At 35.6% G+C, this 19549-nt stretch overlaps 1 protein-coding gene across 2 annotated transcripts in view; it reads left to right on the top strand.

Annotated features, from left to right (window-relative positions):
* Window positions 1-19549, top strand: part of Naa15-16 (N-alpha-acetyltransferase 15/16) — a 67949-nt gene that overhangs the window by 29534 nt on the left and 18866 nt on the right. For both annotated transcript variants that reach the window (XM_089085984.1, XM_089085988.1), the window contains exons 2-3: window positions 6338-7434; window positions 13931-14512. In XM_089085984.1, the coding sequence (XP_088942110.1) occupies window positions 6348-7434; window positions 13931-14512 (1669 nt within the window). In that variant the 5' untranslated portion in view covers window positions 6338-6347. The remainder of the gene's footprint in view (window positions 1-6337; window positions 7435-13930; window positions 14513-19549) is intronic.

Here is a 19549-nt window from a genome sequence, read left to right as displayed (position 1 = left end):
CAACAAACCCACCCCCCTTGCAATTGGTTGGACATAGTATCAGGTTATCAACAAAACTTGCTCTTTTTTTTGGGATTATGAACAGCTGATATTGAAAAAGTATTTGGAACTGTTAAAATGAGCGAATTATCGGTTATAACCAAGGCTATACCCAAGCATTGAGGAGGGGGTGGGTTAGTTGAGCCAGAATTTTCGATTTTATGCTATGCCTTTTCCAAGTATCTTGATCACTTTTTTGACATTATAACCCCCCCTCCCCCTCTGAGGTCCCTCATATCGATCTTTAGAGGTTAAACAGAGTGAAGACGTCTTCTTTTTATAATATGTGAGGCAGGTTTAGATTTTAATCTGTCTGTAGTAAATTTTGGAAGTGTGTTGCCAATTTAAAAGATGGAGCTGACAATCCCTTCCTTACAATTTTTCCTAATTTTATGCTTACCTTGACGTGTCTACCACCTTCCAGTGCTAGAGCAGAGTGTGAGTTTTCTGAGTTAAAAACGATAAAGACCCCACTCTGCAATAGACAATAGCAATTCCTTACCCAAGTTCTAGGGAAATCCTGGATACCCTTGTAAGGAAAGCAAGAAAGTGGAAAAAGTAAACTCCCAAGTTATCCATGCTCCCAAATTGATTATGTTTGCTTTGCTGTATAAGTATCTAATATTTTGTTTCTTAGATCTAGACAAAAAGTAAGTTTTAAATTAAGTCCTAAACAATTATCTCTTTGAGTTGTTTAGGCCTAGCTATATTTTACTAAATAAAAATACAATCTGCTTGTCTTTTTCTTCCAAGCATTCTAAATTGCATCCAAATACACGGCAAATTTAAAACAAGGTAAGGCAAACCTTGTCTGAACTTGACCAAATGCATACTATGCATAACATACATGTGATTTGTTTCATTCCTCCACATTCTCGAGGATTTTTTTTTTTTTAAGGTGAAAGAAGATCAATTTAATGGTTTTATTTTCATTTTTCTTGCGTAAAAACAAAGTGTGATTCAAAATTGCTTGGGAAAAAAAGCAAAATTGCACCAGAATCACCTCCATTTTTTTTAGTGATTTTTAGTGATTACATAAAAACATATTTTTTAGTGAGATTTTTAGTGAGATTACATAAAAACATAAGATTTTTAGTGAGATTACATAAAAACATATTTTTCAAATTATACAGGCAACCTTCCCCCCCCCCACCCTCCTTTAAGTGCCACTCTTGATAGTGAAATAAAGGCCCCTTGCCTTGAAAAGAGACTTTCTTATCAAAAGTTACGTTTTAAGGGCTTGGACGTTATGAAATTTTTTGGTCTGGTGGCAACCCTGGTAGTAGCAGGTAATGCGTTATTTGGAAAGTGCTAAATGGGGATTTGAATGGTATTACTCTTTCCATATTATTGTAGCTAGTTCAGGGAAGGAATCTTGCACCAGGTTCATTTCAAAATGTGATGAGATACCCTCAAGCATTAGCTAGGTGCAACAGAAAAATGTAATTTCCTAAAACCTCAAGCATTCTTATTAGCGTAAAATATCAGTGAGCAGAAGCAATGGCTTTTCTTTGTCTTTTTGAGAAAACAGAGACAGGTTTTCCCGTCACATCTAATTTCTTATAAATCTTTAAGTGTTAAGTAAGTCTGCGAGTTCAAATTAAGTACGACTTCACTCGAATAGGTTGGAAAGGTTGCCAAAAAAAAAAACAAACAATTTAAGTATTTGGCTTGTCTACTTTACCTTTTATTGTGATATTTTTTCTTATTTCTATTGTATTTTAATTAGCTATGGTGAAGTAAATGTACGAAAATTTGTGAAGAACTTGAACAGTTTCAAGCTAGCAAAACAATTACCGTGTCTGTACCACTCCTATCCAAAATCTATGTAACGTAAGTTAAGTAAGTGAACAGTGCTTGGTTCCCTATTGAACGACGTCTTATGCATTGGTCTTGTGTGGATGTGGTAGTTGTTTTGCTTGATTTAAATTGTTTGAAATTGCTTAGCACTCTTACCTCTTCAGTATGTTTGATGGCCAGCACTATTATGGCCAATCATGAGACACTCCACTGTGTTCTAGTAAGTTTCAGAGATAGAAATGATACTCGTTGTTTGGATAATGAAGAGTGTAAAATGAGCTTCAGCAGGTATGGCTAGATCGGAGGTGGTACTTTTGGATGGATATTTTCAATTATTTACTTAGAAAAATTGCCCCTAATCTGGCCCCTTTTACTGATATCTAAAATCCCTGTTTTTTCTTGCCATTTTGTCTGTATGGTCCCTATAATATCCTCTGAAAATTTCAGCTAAACCCTTCGCAGTTTCTGAGATATTACATATACGTTCTTTTGAACATCTGGATGCACATAGTGTCTTTTAATCCCCTTCAACATTCCCAGAAGCTTTCAACTTCATAACCTTAACCTCTCTTGAGATATTGCGGATAAGCCTTTTTGACAACCTGGATGCACTTAAACTTTTTGAGTTTAAGTAGTAGCAGCATTAGCAGTCACGGTTGCAATCAGGTTAGTAGTTGTAACAGTCACAAGTAGTGGAAGTCTTTAGTGGTCGCAGACGCAAGTAATTGTAGTCGCAAGTATTCACAGTTACTAACATTCGCAGTTGCAGTAAAAAAAATGGCCATAGTTTCAAGTAGTCGCAGTCGCAGTGACAAGTAGTTGCAGTCCCAATTAGTCAGAAGGCGTTGCAGTAGTAGTAGTAGCCCTGAAAGTTTCAATTTAATACCCTTAGCCGTTCCTAACATAGTGCAGACATGCCCTTTTGATAAACTGGATGCAGATAGTGTATTTTGATTTTATATAACATCTCCTTCAACATTCTCTGAAGTTTTACTTTAGTACTCTCAGCCTTTTTGTAAACGATGATCAAGTTGCATATTTTTCAACCCTTGTCCCAGGGGCTGTGGGGGGAGGGGGTCATTTCATCTCAGGGGACATAGTTATTAAACCCTCTGACTATCTTGATAGTAATGGTTATCTCAGAAGTTTGATGAGTGTTAAAGGGAAGCATATAAAAAGGACTCGGGGGATGGATTACCTTCCAGTCTCTTTTTGGCATTCCCCCAATTATGCCATTATCCCCCCGTAAATGTTTCACCTCAGTATCCTTAGACACTTCCGAGATATTGCTAATACGTTCTTTTGACATCCAGCATGCACATGGTGTGTTTTGATTTTATTAAACATACCCCTCAATATTTTCTGGAAGGTTTCAAACTCGCAATTTCCAACGGAATGAGTCCCGTCCAAAGTTTCTACAACATTTCCTTCAATGCGAAGTGGCATGGTGAAAAAGAAAAAAAAGATCATTAAAGCCATATCTGTCTTCATTTACGCAGTGCTACTGCCCTGTGAAACACTGTCAAACTTATAAATCAAAACAAAATTGATAGAACATCAATATTTTTTAAGCAATTATAGATATTGCTTAATCTTTCCTGTTTGCAGTCGTATTACCCCTCAGTATTATTAATTTCTGTTGACGGATTTTCATTTATTCTGTGGAATGTTTATTTTTTATTTTATTTATTAATTGAAAACCCGTCTACAAAAACTTGAAAAGGATGGAGCAAAATATGGGGAAAAAAAAGAAAAGAAAACAATAGTACAAGACAAATATCCCCAAAACCAATAAAAATCTAATAAGAACGTCAATTATAAATAAATCAAGGATAAATGAATTATCTGAAAAGAGGAGCTAAAGGTACGTAGTAGTCTAGTTACCATCTCTGTATTTCGTCACTCATACACTTATTTAATGCTTAAAGATTTAGAGGAAATTAAATGTGACGTCAACACCTGTCTCTGTTTTCTGAAAAAGCCAAAGAAAAGCCATTGCTTCTGCTCACTGATATTATACACTAATGAGAAGGCTTGAGCTTTTAGGAAATTAAATAAAAAAAACAAGTTTTTTTAACTGAAAGTAAGGAACGACGTTAAAACTTAAAACGAACAGAAATTATTCCGTATATGAAGGGGGCTGTCCCCTCCTCAACGCCTCGCTCTTTACGCTAAAGTTTTTTTATTGTTTAAAAAAATAGAGTTGTGAGAAAGTCAAACTTTAGCGTAAAGAGCGAGGCGTTGAGGAGGGGACAGCCCTTCATATACGGAATAATTTCTGTTCGTTTTAAGTTTTAACGTCGTTCCTTACTTTCAGTTAAAAAAACTTGTTTTTTTTATTTAATTTTTGAACGTTTTTGAATTAATGCAGGTTTTGATTTTGGCTCACCGTACATGAATAATTAAAACAAAATTTGCATATTATATTTGGTTAAATGGCTTTCTCGAAACTTGTTTAATTTTATTTACGAACGTTTTTATTAGTAATAAATATACGTAACTTAGAATTAACTTACGTAACGAACTTCTATATTCATAAATTTTTAACACGTATATTAGGGGGTTCGCCCCCTAGTCAATACCCTGCTCTTTAAACTATAGTTCGAATTTTTTTTCCAGTTCTTTAAAAATGACCTCTTAATCACAATCAGTTGATCAGTTGAAAAACTTGTTTTTTTATTTAATTCCTGATCTTTTTCTTTAATAATGCTGGGAAATCAGGCGCCCCCTTCATAGCAATGTCCCTTCCCCCATGAAAACTTCCTTCATGGAAAGATCCATCCATATAGCCCCCGACCCTCTCCATCCCCCACCTACCAGCAAAAATCTCCTCTGAAAAAGTCTGTATACTTCCCAATAACCAGTACTATATGTTAACATTGAGTAAAGTTCATAACTTTCAGCCCTCCCCTGGGGACTTTGGGGGATCAAGTCATCCTAAAAGACATTTTTATCATATTTTCGACTATGCTGAACAAAATGGCTATCTCAAAATTTTGATTGGGTGACTTTGGGAAAAAAATGAGCGTGGGAGGAGTCCTAGTTGCCCTCCATTTTTTTGGTCACTTAAAAAAGGCACCAGAGCTTTTAGTTTCCGCTCCAATGAGCCCTCACACGATATTCTAGGACCACTGGGATCGATACGATCACCCCTGGGGAAAAAAACAAACAAACAAATAAACACGCATCCGTGATCTTTCTTCTGGCAAAAAATGGAAAATTCCACATTTTTGTAGATAGGAGCTTGAAACCTCTACAGTAGGGTTTTCTGATCCGCTGAATATGATGGTGTGATTTTCATTAAGGTTCTATAACTTTTAGGGGGTCTTTTCCCCTTTTTTGAAAATCAGCCAAATTTTCTTAGGCACGTAACTTTTGATGGGTAAGATTAAACTTAATGAAACTTATATATTTGAAATCAGAATTAAAATCTGATTCTTTTGATGTATCTATTGGTATCAAAATCCCGTTTTTTGGAGTTTCGGTTACCATTGAGCCGGGTCGCTCCTTACTTACAGTTCGTTACCACGAACTGTTTGATTACGTTTTTCTGCTGCACCTAGGCTACTGCTGGAGGCACATTTTGAAATGATTGGACTGAAATGAACCTGGTGCAAGATTCCTTCGCTGAACTAGCTACAATAACATGGAAAGAGTAATACCATTCAAATCCCCATTTAGTACTTTCCAAATAACATATATTACATGCCACTACTATAACTGCGATAAAGAAGTAAATCAGGAAAATAGCAGTAGACAATATGTAGGGTTAGAGAGGCATTTATCGGTCCATCCTTTCCTCCCACTGGACATTTCTCTCCCTTTGTGCAGTGGTTAAGCTGGGGATAGTAAGAAAAAAAAAGCTATAATTCTTGGAGCAGTCCAGAATTGTTATCCTATTCAGCACTGCGTCATGCCTGCATGATTTGGGGAGGGATTTTCAACTGTAAAAACTGTTCCCTAAAAACGTATTTTTCATGATTTGACCCCCCCCTCCTATCTGTGAAGAATGCTGTGGGACACCTTCCTTCCTCCTCACCCTGTGCGTTTTAAGAGTGTACCTACTGTATTGTTTTCTATTTAATAAATAAGTAAAATAATATTTTTGAAATTGCTGCAAATTTCCAAAAAAATGCAGGAAACTTACTTGTATCCTTAAATTGGGTCGACAGAGGTCACCAGAAAGTATTTAAAGGAAAAAGAGATAAGTGAGGCGCTGGACAGATTGGGCAGGAGAAGTTGTGTGCAGCTTGGGTGGCCTCAGGCGACATGGTGCTCTGATGAGTTGTCAGTACTAGTAACAATGTGTAATAAATCAAATTTATCCATGCCTAGTTTCTCAAAAGTAGCAATTAAACAAGATGAAAATTACAAGCACAATAGTAGAATAGGCAGACTAAAAATTGTTGCTTGGAAAGTTTGTCCATATTTTTTTCATCTTATGTCTACTTTATTTTAGCAATAAAATTGTGTTCTAGAATTTTTTCTTTTTTTTCAGAAATCAAAAGATGCCTTCAAGTAATCCATTACCTCCAAAAGAAAATACTCTCTTTAAGAGAGTTGTCAGATGCTATGAGCAAAAGCAATATAAAAATGGACTCAAGTTTGCCAAACAAATTCTTTCCAATCCAAAATTTTCACAGCATGGTGAAACGCTGGCCATGAAAGGTCTAACCTTAAATTGCCTTGGTAAGAAAGAAGAAGCTTATGAGTTAGTCCGTCTAGGTTTGAAGAATGACCTGAAGTCGCACGTTTGCTGGCATGTTTATGGCCTTCTTCAAAGAGCCGATAAAAAATATGATGAGGCTATTAGATGTTATAGAAATGCTTTGAAGTGTGATAAAGAAAATGTACAAATCCTGCGCGATCTATCCCTACTTCAAATACATTTGAGAGACCTTGAAGGATATAAAGAAACACGTCATCAGCTTCTTCTCCTGCGACCTGCTCAAAGGGTGTCATGGATAGGGTATGCTATGGCTCATCACTTGCTTAAAGAATACGATGTATGCCTAGAAATTTTAAATGAATTTAGTAAAACGACTACAAAGGCCAACTATGACTATGAACAAAGTGAGCTATTTCTGTATCAAGCCCAGGTAATTTTGGAATCGGGAGATTTGGAAGGAGTATTGGAACATTTGAGCACTTATGAAGACCAGATATGTGATAAGTTATCTCTAAAAGAAATGAGGGCAGATATATTATATCAGCTAGGAAAACCTAAAGAATCTGAAGCATTATACAGAGAACTTCTGAAACGAAATCAGGAAAATCGCCAGTACTTTATTGCCACTGAAAAATGTCAAAATTGCCTTAGTGATGAAGATAAATTGAACTTGTATGAAAATGATTTTAAAATCCAATATCCCAAATCAAGCTTAGTTAAGAGAATTCCTCTTGCGTATGCTCATAGAGATACGTTCCGTGAACTTGTAGATCAGTATATGAAAGTTTCTTTTCGTAAAGGTATCCCTCCCCTTTTTATAGACTTAAGAACCTTGTACAGTGATCATGAAAAGGTTAAGACTATTGAAGACTTAGTACTTGGCTATGTTGAAAATTTGAAAACAAGTGAGAATTTCTCCATTTTAGGTAAGTTTACTCTCATCTGCTTTTTCCTGGGGGGGGGGGGATAGAAAAATGTGTTGATTTCTTGAATAAATTTGTCATATTTGTCATATACGCTGTAAACTCGAAGTTTCATGAATGATGAAATTTTGAAATTTTACATAACAAGTATTTATCTTGAGATGTGGTTAAATTCTTAATTGAAAATACCCTCTTTCTCCCTCTCTCTCTTTTTCTCACTTCTCTCTCTCTTTTTTTCCCTCTCGTTTTTTTCTGTTTCTCTCTCTTTCTCTGTTTCTCTCTCTCTCTTTCTCTGTTTCTCTCTGTTTTTCTATTTCTCTCTGTCTGTCTTTATCTATCTATCTCTCTTTCACACTCTCTTTCTCTCCCTCCCAATCCACTGGCAAAACTAGTTATTCGGGTTTCCTCTTTGTTCTGCTGAGTATAATCCCAATTCGATAGTATCTTCAGCTAGATTCACATAGAATTAAAAGAAGTGTTAGAGCATCTTGCTGTTGCAATCGTCTTTCTAAACCTTGTAGCCGTCAAAATATCAGAACTTCTAAATTATCCTATGGAGAATCTTTTCTTGGAAAAAAATTACTTGAATGAGTAAAAATACAGATAGTGTCAATCTACGTTGTTTCTTCTTAAAACCAGCTTTATTCAGTATTTCCTGACGCTCAATCAATGCTGTTGCTTTTAAAATTCATCATCTATAAAAGCTAGACGTTGCCCCAAAAGATGAAAACTAAAGCAATCTATGTTGTTACTTTTAAAATTGGTCCCTAAACAAGCCAAGACTTTGTTATTGTGCCTCAAACGTACCACCTATTTACCTATTTTATGTAATTTACATATTTTACGTAACTTAAGTATTTTACCTATTTTACTGATATCTTACATATTTTACGACGCCTTTCAATTTTCAGAGCACAGAAGCGCAAAGAGGCTGGCAGAAAAAAAGATTCAACATAATTTTGTTTTGTGTATAAACAGTGTTCCCTGGTTTTAGCTGAAATAAAATTACATTAGTTTTGTGAACTGTTTAAGACAGAAAGGGCTACAAGCAGGATTGGTATATGACAAACATGACAAAAAATAATAAAATCAAATAACCGAGAAATATGAGGGTAATGTCAGCCAGTGGACACAAAAGAAACAGAAATGAAAAGAGGCAGATATTTCGTCTGGGCCTTCCGCCCAGGCGTCTTCAGTCCTCGAAAAAAGAAGGGAAATTAATCTTTTGAATTAACTCTAACTGAGCAGAAGAAAGACTGAATCAAGTAAACCAAAAAAAAACAAAATAAAGGATAGACTATTCACCAATGATACTGGGCAAGAATTCTCTGCTTAGTGATTGACTTAGCTTGTCTACTGACCTAATTTTTATTAAAAGTGTGGACAGATGATCTTAATTTAAACTGAGGAAAAATTTTATTTGAATCCTATAATTTTAAGTTATTGTGAATTGGGTTTATAGGAATATATCCAGTATCTCTACTTAAAGCAAGGCTTATGGATTTTTTTTTAAATTTCAGTTGCCTCCCAAAAGAATGTGGGAAGCCATTTGCTTCAAATATTAAAGTTGCTGCATCAAAAAGAATTACAGTATCTGGATTGTCAACAATGTGGAAGACCAAAGCAGAATCAATATCCTTATTTTTATTTTAAATTTCACATCTCAGAGAAATTTTGTAATCATACCGTATTTTCCCCGGAAGCTGGAGTTTACCCTCCCCCCACCTGGAAATACCCCCTGTTTTGCCCTTGGATAATTCCGGGATTTTCATTAGAGGGGAAATTGAAATTTCTACCATCCTGTTTATTCAGGGGCAATTTTATTGCATTACTAATGGCACAGACCCATTAGGGTTCAATATCTTAATAACTATTCAATATATTTTTTCCCAGAGGCACTTCATGTGGAAGGTGTGGTAGAACAAGCTTTGGAGGGGGACCAGTCAATTAAAAATTGAAAGTCCTAATGCCCTTTTCTAAGATTTATCCTGTTTTTAATGACTTGCTACCAAATGAGTTGTTACTGACTGCAGTGACTAAAAGAAATTCTTATTCTAGTTTAACGGCCCTTGTGTTTCAGCAGTTGTTTTAAAAGAATCTTCAGATAAATACAGAATTAACTCTAAGGGAGAGACGATAAGAGGGTGGAGGTAGAAATTAATAAATAATCCGCAGGGCTGTATTCAGGACTTTCGCTTGGGGGGGGGGGGGGCTTCAGAGCAGGTACGGTCACTTGAAACATAATCCAAACCGGAAGAAGAGCAAGATTTGTAAGCAAATCCTGTTGAATACAATCTTAATGATTGTGAAGGTTACTGAATATTCTGCTATTATGATCCATTGCTTAGTTAATCAAAGTGTTTAAAGTGTTACAAACCTCTTTTAATTGTATTCGGCACTTTTATAAATAAATGAGAAATAACATGTTTATGGTATGAGGAATGTGGTTTAATATGCACGGCTGTTAGGGTAGCATTTCATAGGTTTAGATTTAGAAAAATAAATGACTAATAAGACTTTACTCCCAAATAATGATGTTTTTTTTATTATTATTTTGTTTTTTTTTTGTTTTTTTTTTTCAAAATGGATGCCCGAAATCAGGCACTGTCGAATTGCTGAAGTATTACTATAGGCGAAAAATTACCAAAGGGATAAACTAGACAATTAATTAAATTGATGAAACTCTAGATGAAGAGGCATTACTTTTTTGAGCCCAGGAAAATCAGAATCATCCAAAAAGTTCATTAAAAACTGTAAGTGATGCTTAAAAAGAATGCTCAACTGGTCTTGTAGCTATACGGCAACTCTAAAACACCAATTTTACCCTGTATTCCCTAGGGACTACCTTATTACACCTTATATTACCAGTTTTACCTTATTTTACCCTATTTTACTTACCGAGTTTTTTATTTTACAGTAATTTTACAACACTATATGTTCGATCATATTTTCGTCTTCCTCTTCTATATTGCTTTACTGATCCTTTAGATCCTTTAATGTTACAGAGCCGAAGTGTGATGTGCCGTCCTATTTGAACTGACATTTAGACAAAAGCAGGGTTAACGGGAATTCCGTCTATGTATATTTTATCTTTTAAATAGATTATTTTAAGTAATCCCTCACAGTAGTAATCATTTGACGTTAAACATTACCAGATCCCGCCCCCTGCATATTTTTATGGGATGTGTACGTACACGAGTTAGATAAGATAATATATTTATTTAAAAAAAAAAACAAAAAAAAATCACTATCACAAGCCCACAAAGGGCCGAATTCGGACTTCAGGGTCGACAAATCATATGATTACACGAAAACTGGCAAAAATGCAAAAACAACAACAAAAAAGAAAAATCATAATGAATAATCATTTGTGAGTCAGTAATTTTACTGTAAAAAGTCAATTAAAAAGTAAACAAAAAAACTGGTCAAACTAATCTTAAACAAATACAAGTCAGAAAAAAATTAAAAGGGACATTAAAAAAAGTGTCAATAATTTAACTACATAAAGTCAATAAAAAAGTTAAGAAGATAAAAACTAGTCAAGAAAGGGGGGGGGGCAAAAACAAGTGAATAAACACAAAAAAAGAGAACAAAATATAAATATATATGAAAAGTAAAAGGGACACTAAAAAAAGAGTGGAGGGGGGTGGGCAAAACAAGCAAATGAATGAAAGAACCTGGGTAGCACTATGGGCCAATAAAAAAAGGAAAAAAGGGAGAAACTAGTGGGATATTTTATTCATTTTTTTCTGTGATGAATGGGACAAAAGTTTTTTTCATATCTGGAAGTAACGCTGCGAATGGGGGATAAAATAGGGATGGGCTCAGAAACAGCTCGAGGCGGCCGTAATCTGGGTGGGGAATGACTTTTGGGGAGAATGCTTGCCATCCGAGGATTTGTTATTGCATTTTTTGCAAAACGAAAACACAACGAAACCCTCCTGCGCTCCTGGGTTTCAAAACTAGCTTTTCTTAAAAGCAGAGAATAGGGGACCTTGCCTTCTCTGGAAATTATTCGTAAGGCTCTTTTTTGGATTTATTCAGTTTTTTTCGATTCTTCGCGAAAGATACCAGGGTGCCAAACTGGACAAGCATATTTACAGTGCGGGTGGACAAAAGACGTGTAAATTCTTAAGGAGTGAGAAGAAGGGATGCTAAATTTATTTAGGAGCTTAAGGAGGGCGATAGAGACATTAGCTCTATAGATGATGTCTTTAACATGGATATCCCACTTTAAATTTGAAGAAATTGTGACGCCAAGTAATTTAAAGAAAGGCACAGAAATTTCAGGAGGGATAGAATTGAGAAAACAGGCAAGGTTTAGAGAAAACAAATCGGCATTATCATGGACTTAGAGGGGTTTACTGTCATTTCTAAGTCCGAGGCTTAATCTCCACTTTCATTGAGGATACTCATAGGCTCGCTTATTAAATTTCTGAACCAAGTTTCAACAACCGTTAGGTCATCAACTAGTTTCCATTGGTCCGGGAATTCCTTCGTGAGGCTGTTAATCACGACTGAAAAAAAAGAGGGGACCTATGAGAGTACCTTTGGGTATGCCATTGTGGACAGGGAGGGGATTTGAATAATGTTTCTGGTATTTGACAGCCTGCGATCTATTTGTTAGGAAGTAAGCAACCAGTTTCACCAGTGAGGGGTCAATATTGAACTCGCTGACAAGATTCTCAACTAAAATATTGCGGTTAAAAAGGTCAAATGCTTTCTGTAGGTCAATGGAAATTAAATTTAGCCAGGAATTAGGTTTTTCGAGGATTTTCCCGATGTGGTCGATAAGAGAAACGAGGTAGTGGGAAGCAGAAGTGGATTTGAGGCTCCCCAATTGCCTCAGGTCAGTAAGAGGTAATTTTTTTTCCCTTTAGCCAATCTGCAAGGAATCCTTCATAAAGTTTCGAGAAAATAGGAATAAGAGTAATAGGATGAACACCTTCGAAACCTGGCTTTCTTGTTTTTTTTAAGGGGTTAAGAAACCATGTTTCCAAACTGTTGGAATTCGCCCGGACTCAGTAATCTCGTTAAAAGGGGATCTTTTAACGAGGGGATCAATCTTCCTGCCACACAGCTTTTTAACCTCGGAATACTAACTTTTTGGTCTATTATTGAACAATTCGACCTTGTTTTTGTAGAACGATCGAGCCAATTTACGATTTTCTTTTTTAATTGATTTCTTTGTTTATTCGCTTCATCTGCTTCACCGTTTCTTAAAAGCTTTAATTTGGTTCTAATTAATATTTTTATAGTTTAGTTAATAAAGGGTTTATCACTGGAGCACCTTTTACATCTTTTTTATGGGAAACAAATTCGTTGTTTCCCATAGAGGTGGGGTTTCGTGGAGATATAGTGTATTACAGGTATTTACTCGGTATTTAAAAAAAAATGTCTTCCTAATTTGGTAACTGAGATAAATGAGCACTTGAGCAAGGTTTACTCACTTATGGATGGATGAGTAAGGTTTACACCTTACTCATCCATCCAATCACCTAGGACAAAACTGTACATACAACCCAATAGTCCAAAATGGAGCAAAATCGGCATTCATAAATGGTAAATCATTGTCCCAAAACCAAGCCATAACACCTTAAGTCTACAAAATTGAATATTCCCCAAGTAATCACCACATATCAAGGATCCTCAGAGGAAAACTCACTTGCCTATGCAGGTTTTGGGGCTTAAATTTCCTTACCCAGGCAAATGAGCGCGCCTGCCATAGAACCATATGGCATACCCCTATGTAGTGTCACCTGTGGAATATCTATGAACAATACAGTACCCAAAAAATTTTCAAAGCTTCCTTCACCACTACTCATCTAGAAATGATTCAATGTAAAAACTCTGAAAGAATAACCCTTCAGCCGCTTTACCTCCCATAATTGCATAACCCCAACTGTCAACCAAAGCCCTTTCACTTTCAAGACCAATTTTTACGAACTAATTTCACCTATCCTCCATAACTCAGCACCTGCTTGTGTCAAAACAAACCCTAAATTCCAAAATTAAAAAGGGAACAGCAAAAATACATCCGACAAGCTACTTCAAAATATGATTCAAAATATCTTGGTAATTTTTATTATGCTTATTTAAAAGTTCACTATATTGAAAACTAAGCTTTTAAAATTGCCAAGCAAGTTTATTGGCGGAAAAACCTCTTACGATTAATTTATGGCTAAGTATTTGACTTCTACTTTTAAAATCAATGTATTTAGTACAAATTCTTGAATATCTAAATAGTTAGAAAAAAAATACGATGAATATGTTATATTCGAATGTATATTACTCTTATGGTAAGAAGGAGTCGAATTGGGAGGATTTTTTATAGAGAGGAACAAGCCTCGAAAACATTTTGGGAAAACATATTTAAGCCCATAGCTTCACACTTTAGTCTGTTTTCTGTCTCGTTTTATTTAAAGACATATAGTTGTTCAATCTACTCAATAATACTAATTTAAAATCTCATTTGTAACTTTGGTATTTTTATTTCCAGATCCTGACCCAAAGGAACCCGCTTCTGCTATTTTATGGTGTTACTTTTATTTAGCGCAACATTTTGACTATTTGGGAAAAGTGGAGCTGGCTCTTCAATATATCGACGCTGCTATTGAGCACACTCCTACTTTAATAGATGCCTTTGTTGTTCGTGGTAAAATTTTCAAACATGCGGGAGACCCTGTTGAAGCTTATAAATGTTTAGACGAAGCTCAAAGTTTAGATACAGCAGACCGTTTCATAAATTCAAAAGCAGCTAAATATATGCTTCGTGCAAATTTAATACAAGAGGCAGAGGAAATGTGCTCCAAGTTCACGAGAGAGGGTGTTAGTGCGACAGAAAATTTGAATGAAATGCAATGCATGTGGTTTCAAACAGAAAGTGCTGCTGCTTATAAACGATTAGGCATGTTTGGTGAAGCCTTGAAGAAATGTCATGAAGTGGAAAGACATTTTAGTGAAATGGTTGATGACCAATTTGATTTTCATACATATTGTATGAGAAAAATGACTCTTAGATCATACATGACGTTACTTCGATTGGAAGATAAAATCAGAGACCACAACTTTTATTTCAAAGGTTTGAAGCATTTTTTCTGTTTTGATAGTCTCTGAGCGTACTAGGTTTACAAAGGAAACTTTTATATCATAAAAATTTCCTCTTCAGTTGTTAGAGAATGGCCTTAATACATGGCAATAGTAAATCTTGTCTTTTCAAAATCTAACCCAAAAACCTAACCTATTACCAGCATAAGCAAAGAAAAATTGCTTGATTTACACTAGATTCTGGTAAGGTATTGAAAGGTTAAAGTTTTTCGGTGCTTTAAAAGGCTTCTTATATCTATTCCATGGCCCTTGTGTTTTAATATTCTTTCTTTAAGAATTAGGACAAAAAGTTAAATTTTATCGTGAAGAGCGAGGGATTAAGGTTGGGACGTTCCCCCTCATATACGAGAAATTTCTGTTCGTATTAAGTTTCAATGTCGCCCCTTACATTTTAAGAGTTAAACCATTGGATTGTAATTAAATTTTTGGTCAAAATTCAAATATTTATTCAAGATAGAAAAAGATTATCGTAATGGAAGGTACATCCTGCTAGCACCAACAATAAAGGCGTCAAGCAAAATTTTCGTGAGAATCGGGGGATTAGATATCAGTTTCGCCTCCTCCCGCCCTTCCCCAAAACTTATTCTATATTTATCTGAAGTTTCGATGAGACTTAGAATATTTGTGCATTTATATGGAATCTTTGAGCCATCTGCCCCTCTTCCCCCTACAAAATGACCCACCGCTCACCTTCATAATAGCTGATGTGCAGTTACACATCATTGTGTAGAATTTTATAAATGAAATATGAATCAAATCAGTTTAGTCAAATGAAGCTTCGAAATAAATTTCAGATTTTTTTTTTTTTTTTTTTTTTTTTTTTTTTTCAACAAGAAAGGAGTTATGAACCTGCAGCCCCCCCCCCCTTCCCTGCACTATATCCCTTTCTATATTTATCTGAAGGCTCATGGACAGTTTGACAATTTGGATATTGAAATGCACTCATCTAGTCATCTGATCCCCCCGCCACCTACATATCGCCCCTCCTACGTAATAATTTATGTGCAATTATGCATCACTAATCGTAATTTTATGAGAAATGAACTGAATCGATTAAGTTAAATTAAGCAATAAGATAAAATTCTGTATTAACCATTAATCTTGTATAGACTACGTGACTTTTGAGGAACAAATGCTTCACTGTGTGGCATTACTTCCTCTGCAACTGTGAAGCTCGGTATATAATTTTGTCACACTTTTAAATCGATTTAGTGTCTTAGAATTGTGAATCGATAGGAACTTTCCTTTTTGGGGTAAAATCGTAGTTTGATACCAGAAAACGCCACTTTCTTGTGACACACTCTTTTTGGTCACTTCTTCTTCTTCTTGGAATGCCAAACCTTCTGAAGTCCACTTCGGTCCTCTTTTGGCTTCATGACGATTTTCAATCTGCAGGTGATGATGGGTCAGGAATAAGTCTTGCTACCATCTGTTTGATCTACCCGCAGATATTATTGTGTCCTAGGAAATCGAAAATACTTTTGTATAGATGTCTTTCAGTGTTAACTGGTAGGTTTGAGAGCAGCAACACGTTGATGTCAGGCTTGAGGTTTGCTTCACTGAAGATTCGTCTAATGTTGATTACTTCCTGCTGGATGCATTGGCATTCAAAAATCGAGTGGTTCAAAGATTCTGGAATAGAATTGCAAAGTCTGCAACATGGATCGGCTCGTTTATGCCAAATAACTCCTCTTTTCTCTGGATCAAACAGTTGCTTTTGATTCTAAAATAAAGAATGTTATCTGACCTTGGTGGAAATAAGGGTGGAATGGACATTTTTGTTTTTGAAGGAACTCTTCTTGTGAGTCTCTGTCTCTGAAGGCCTGGACCTTCAAATTGGGGTTATTTGGATTATACAAGGAGCTACTAGCTACCTGGTCTGCTACCTCATTATATTTGATGCGTTGGTGGCTGGGGATATGCTGGAATTTGACTTCAATAAGGCTATTTGGGAGAATGATTAATTGATCTCTAATTGTCCTCAGGTCTGTATCCATGGCACTCCAATGGATATTATCAATGAGCTGAACGGCGCAATTGGAATCTGAGAGCAATACTGCATTTTTGGAAACTGGTGGATTAATATTGACGACCTTTAAAGCCTCTTTTATTGCCGATAGCTCTGCCGGGAGGATGGAAGTATTATCAGGAAGTCTGGTTTTTATATTCAGTGAATAACTTGGGATAACAGATGTAGAGCCACATTTGCTGCCTTTAACCAAGCCATCGGTGTAAATTTGGAGAGAATCTGGATACAAAGTGGTCATTTTCTCATGAAAAAGTCCCTGAATTTGGATTGGCAGGTAATTTGTCTTTTGCATGGTTATGAACTCCAGTGAAACAATTGAAGATGACATTTGCCATCCTGGGGGGACAAGAAAATGACTAAAACAGGATGAACCAAGTTTCCAAGATGGGACAAGCTCGTTAAATATTTTCCATGACCTTTATAGATGTCAAACTAAGTGAGATACCATCTTTGGCAAAAGTGAGCTTCAAAATATCATACTCGTGACCTATAGCTTGTATCTTGCTGTAATATTTGATGATCAGCATATTCTGTCTTTCTAAATTAGAGGGCAGACCAGTTAAGTGTTTCCCTTTGTTAGAGAGGCACTGAGTATGAAGCCCTAGGGCGATTTTGCTAGCCATATTTTGGATTGTTTCTAGTCTGGTAAGATTAGTCTTATTACATTCTCTATATGATTCAATGGCATACTCACTCTTTGAATAAATAAATCTCTTGTAAAAATCCAAAAGTATTTCTTGGGAATTAGCCCACTTTGACCCTGCTTGTCGCTTAAGGATGAGTAACCTTCGCATACATGAATTTTTTACACCAGTGATTTGATTTTGCTAAGTCAGTCTTGGATCCAGTCATACTCCTTGAAATTTAGGCGCTACAGAATAATTCAATTTCCACAATTTTTTTGAATAATTTGTTGGTATGAGGGACTTTTTGGTGTGGAATATGATTGCATTTGTCTTAGACTTGGAGATAGGTTGGGAAAATGCAGCAGAAAAGGCTGCTAACTTCTCTAATGCTAAGTTAATATTATTGGCAATAATATTTACGTCTCTACCTGTTGACCAAATAACTAAGTCATCTGCAAATTCAAGCTTGGATATTGAATCACTGCTGAACTGAACCTCACTTAAAACTAATAAGAAAATAAGGGGGCTGAATATGGACCTCTGTGGGAGCCCAGCATGCGATGCTGAAATACTGGATAGCTCATTTTGCACCCGAACTATGTAGCTTCTATGAGATAGATAATTGAAGAGGCACTTAATGGCTCCATCTGGGAAATCCATCCCTTTTAGAACTTGATAAATGAAATACTTGCAAATGTGGTCAAAAGCTGATTCAAAGTCAACTAAGACTGCTATCATGATCTCACTGCTATTTATGGCATTTCCTGCAGCTGCTTCAAGCTGTATTGTATTACCTACAGTATTACGCCCCTTACGAAAGCCAACCTGGGATTTAGGTAGAATTCTATTAATTTCCACAAACCGTTCTAACCTCCTATGCAGCATCTTTTCAAAAAGTTTTTCAAGCTCTGGTAGTAGTGATATTAGCCTGTAGGAATTTATTAAACCTGGAGGTTTACCTTGTTTTCTGATTTGGATTATAATGGCCCGTTTCCATATCCTTGGGAATATTTTGTAGTCCATGTATAGTTATATACCTGAAGTAAGGCATCATGAAAAAATTCTTCTGCATTTATGATCCATTGGATGCTTGTTTCGTTTTTTCCTGATGCTGAAAAGGAGTTGGGCGACCTTAAAGTCTCCTTTAGCTTGGATTTGTTCAGGGGTGGATCCAGGATTTTCTTTAATGGGGGCTTATAATAGGTTGCTCCAATAAACTTGCAAACAAAGTAATGCAACTCGTCCCAGCCCCTGGGACAAGGGCTATAAGTTATCCTAGTTGCTTATTGTTAGCATATAAGTTTTTTTATGGAACATGTGATTGTATAAACTTTGGAGGGGGCCCATTTGATTAGAAATTAAAAGTTTTAGTTCCCTTATTAAGAATCAATAATTATCGGAGGGTAAACAGCTCCCTCCCCCCCCCCCCTCTCCTCACACCCTTCTTTTCCCGAATGCACCAGATCAAAATTTTGAAATAGCCATTTTGTTCAAAATAGTCCAAAAGTCAAATAACTATAACTCTGGCGTTGAACCCTCAGCTCCTAAGGCAAGGGTTATGCAAGTTGCTTGTTGTCGCTTTGATACGTTGCTTATTTTTATGTACTGATTTACAGGGCAAGGGCTTTAAATTATGCAAGTTGCTTATTGTTACTTTGATCTTTTGTTTACTTTGATAATTTGATATTTTCTTTACTTTGATATTTTGTTGCTCTGATAACGTTACTTTAATACTAGCTGTGATACTTTGATAAAAGTTTGAGGTTAAAAAAAAATTATTTTAAAATAGGGAATGCTGAAAAACTTGACACTTTGGTAATCAAAAACGAACAGAAATAAATTAAAAAAAAGACTTTCCAATTTTTTGTTTAAATAACAGTAAAGGCTATGTTAAAATTAAGATCAGTAGAAATAAATTCCTATAGATTCAAACTCTACTTAAAATGACCAGAAATTACTATATACGAATAAATAAAACCCAAAACGAACAGAAATTAAATAAACAGCTATAGCAAACAAACATACAACAGGTGCTAATATAATGAATAAATAAATCTTAAAACGAACAAAAACCACTACAAACTAGAATTGAGCTACTGCCCCCTTCCCTAACTGTAAAAGTCTAAAGCATACTGAGTCATTTGCGCTTTACTGAAAGCTATAAAATAAGATAGATAAGATTTATTGCAAAAATCCTGCGGGCCAAAGCAACACAAAATACAGCCTACAAACAAAGCTCATAAACAAAATACAACTTAAAATGGAACAAGTAAAAAAAAAAGCAAAAATACAAAAAAGAACAGACCAAGGTCCAACATTTTAACCGACAAATACCATCCGTAATAAAATTCATTTA

Source organism: Artemia sp. Qi Xiang Cuo, chromosome 1, assembly GCF_049724085.1.
Source record: "Artemia sp. Qi Xiang Cuo chromosome 1, ASM4972408v1, whole genome shotgun sequence".
NCBI classification, from domain to species: Eukaryota; Metazoa; Arthropoda; class Branchiopoda; order Anostraca; family Artemiidae; genus Artemia; species Artemia sp. Qi Xiang Cuo.
The sequence above is the reverse complement of the archived record's forward strand: the minus strand, read 5'-3'. Positions and strand labels throughout refer to the sequence as shown.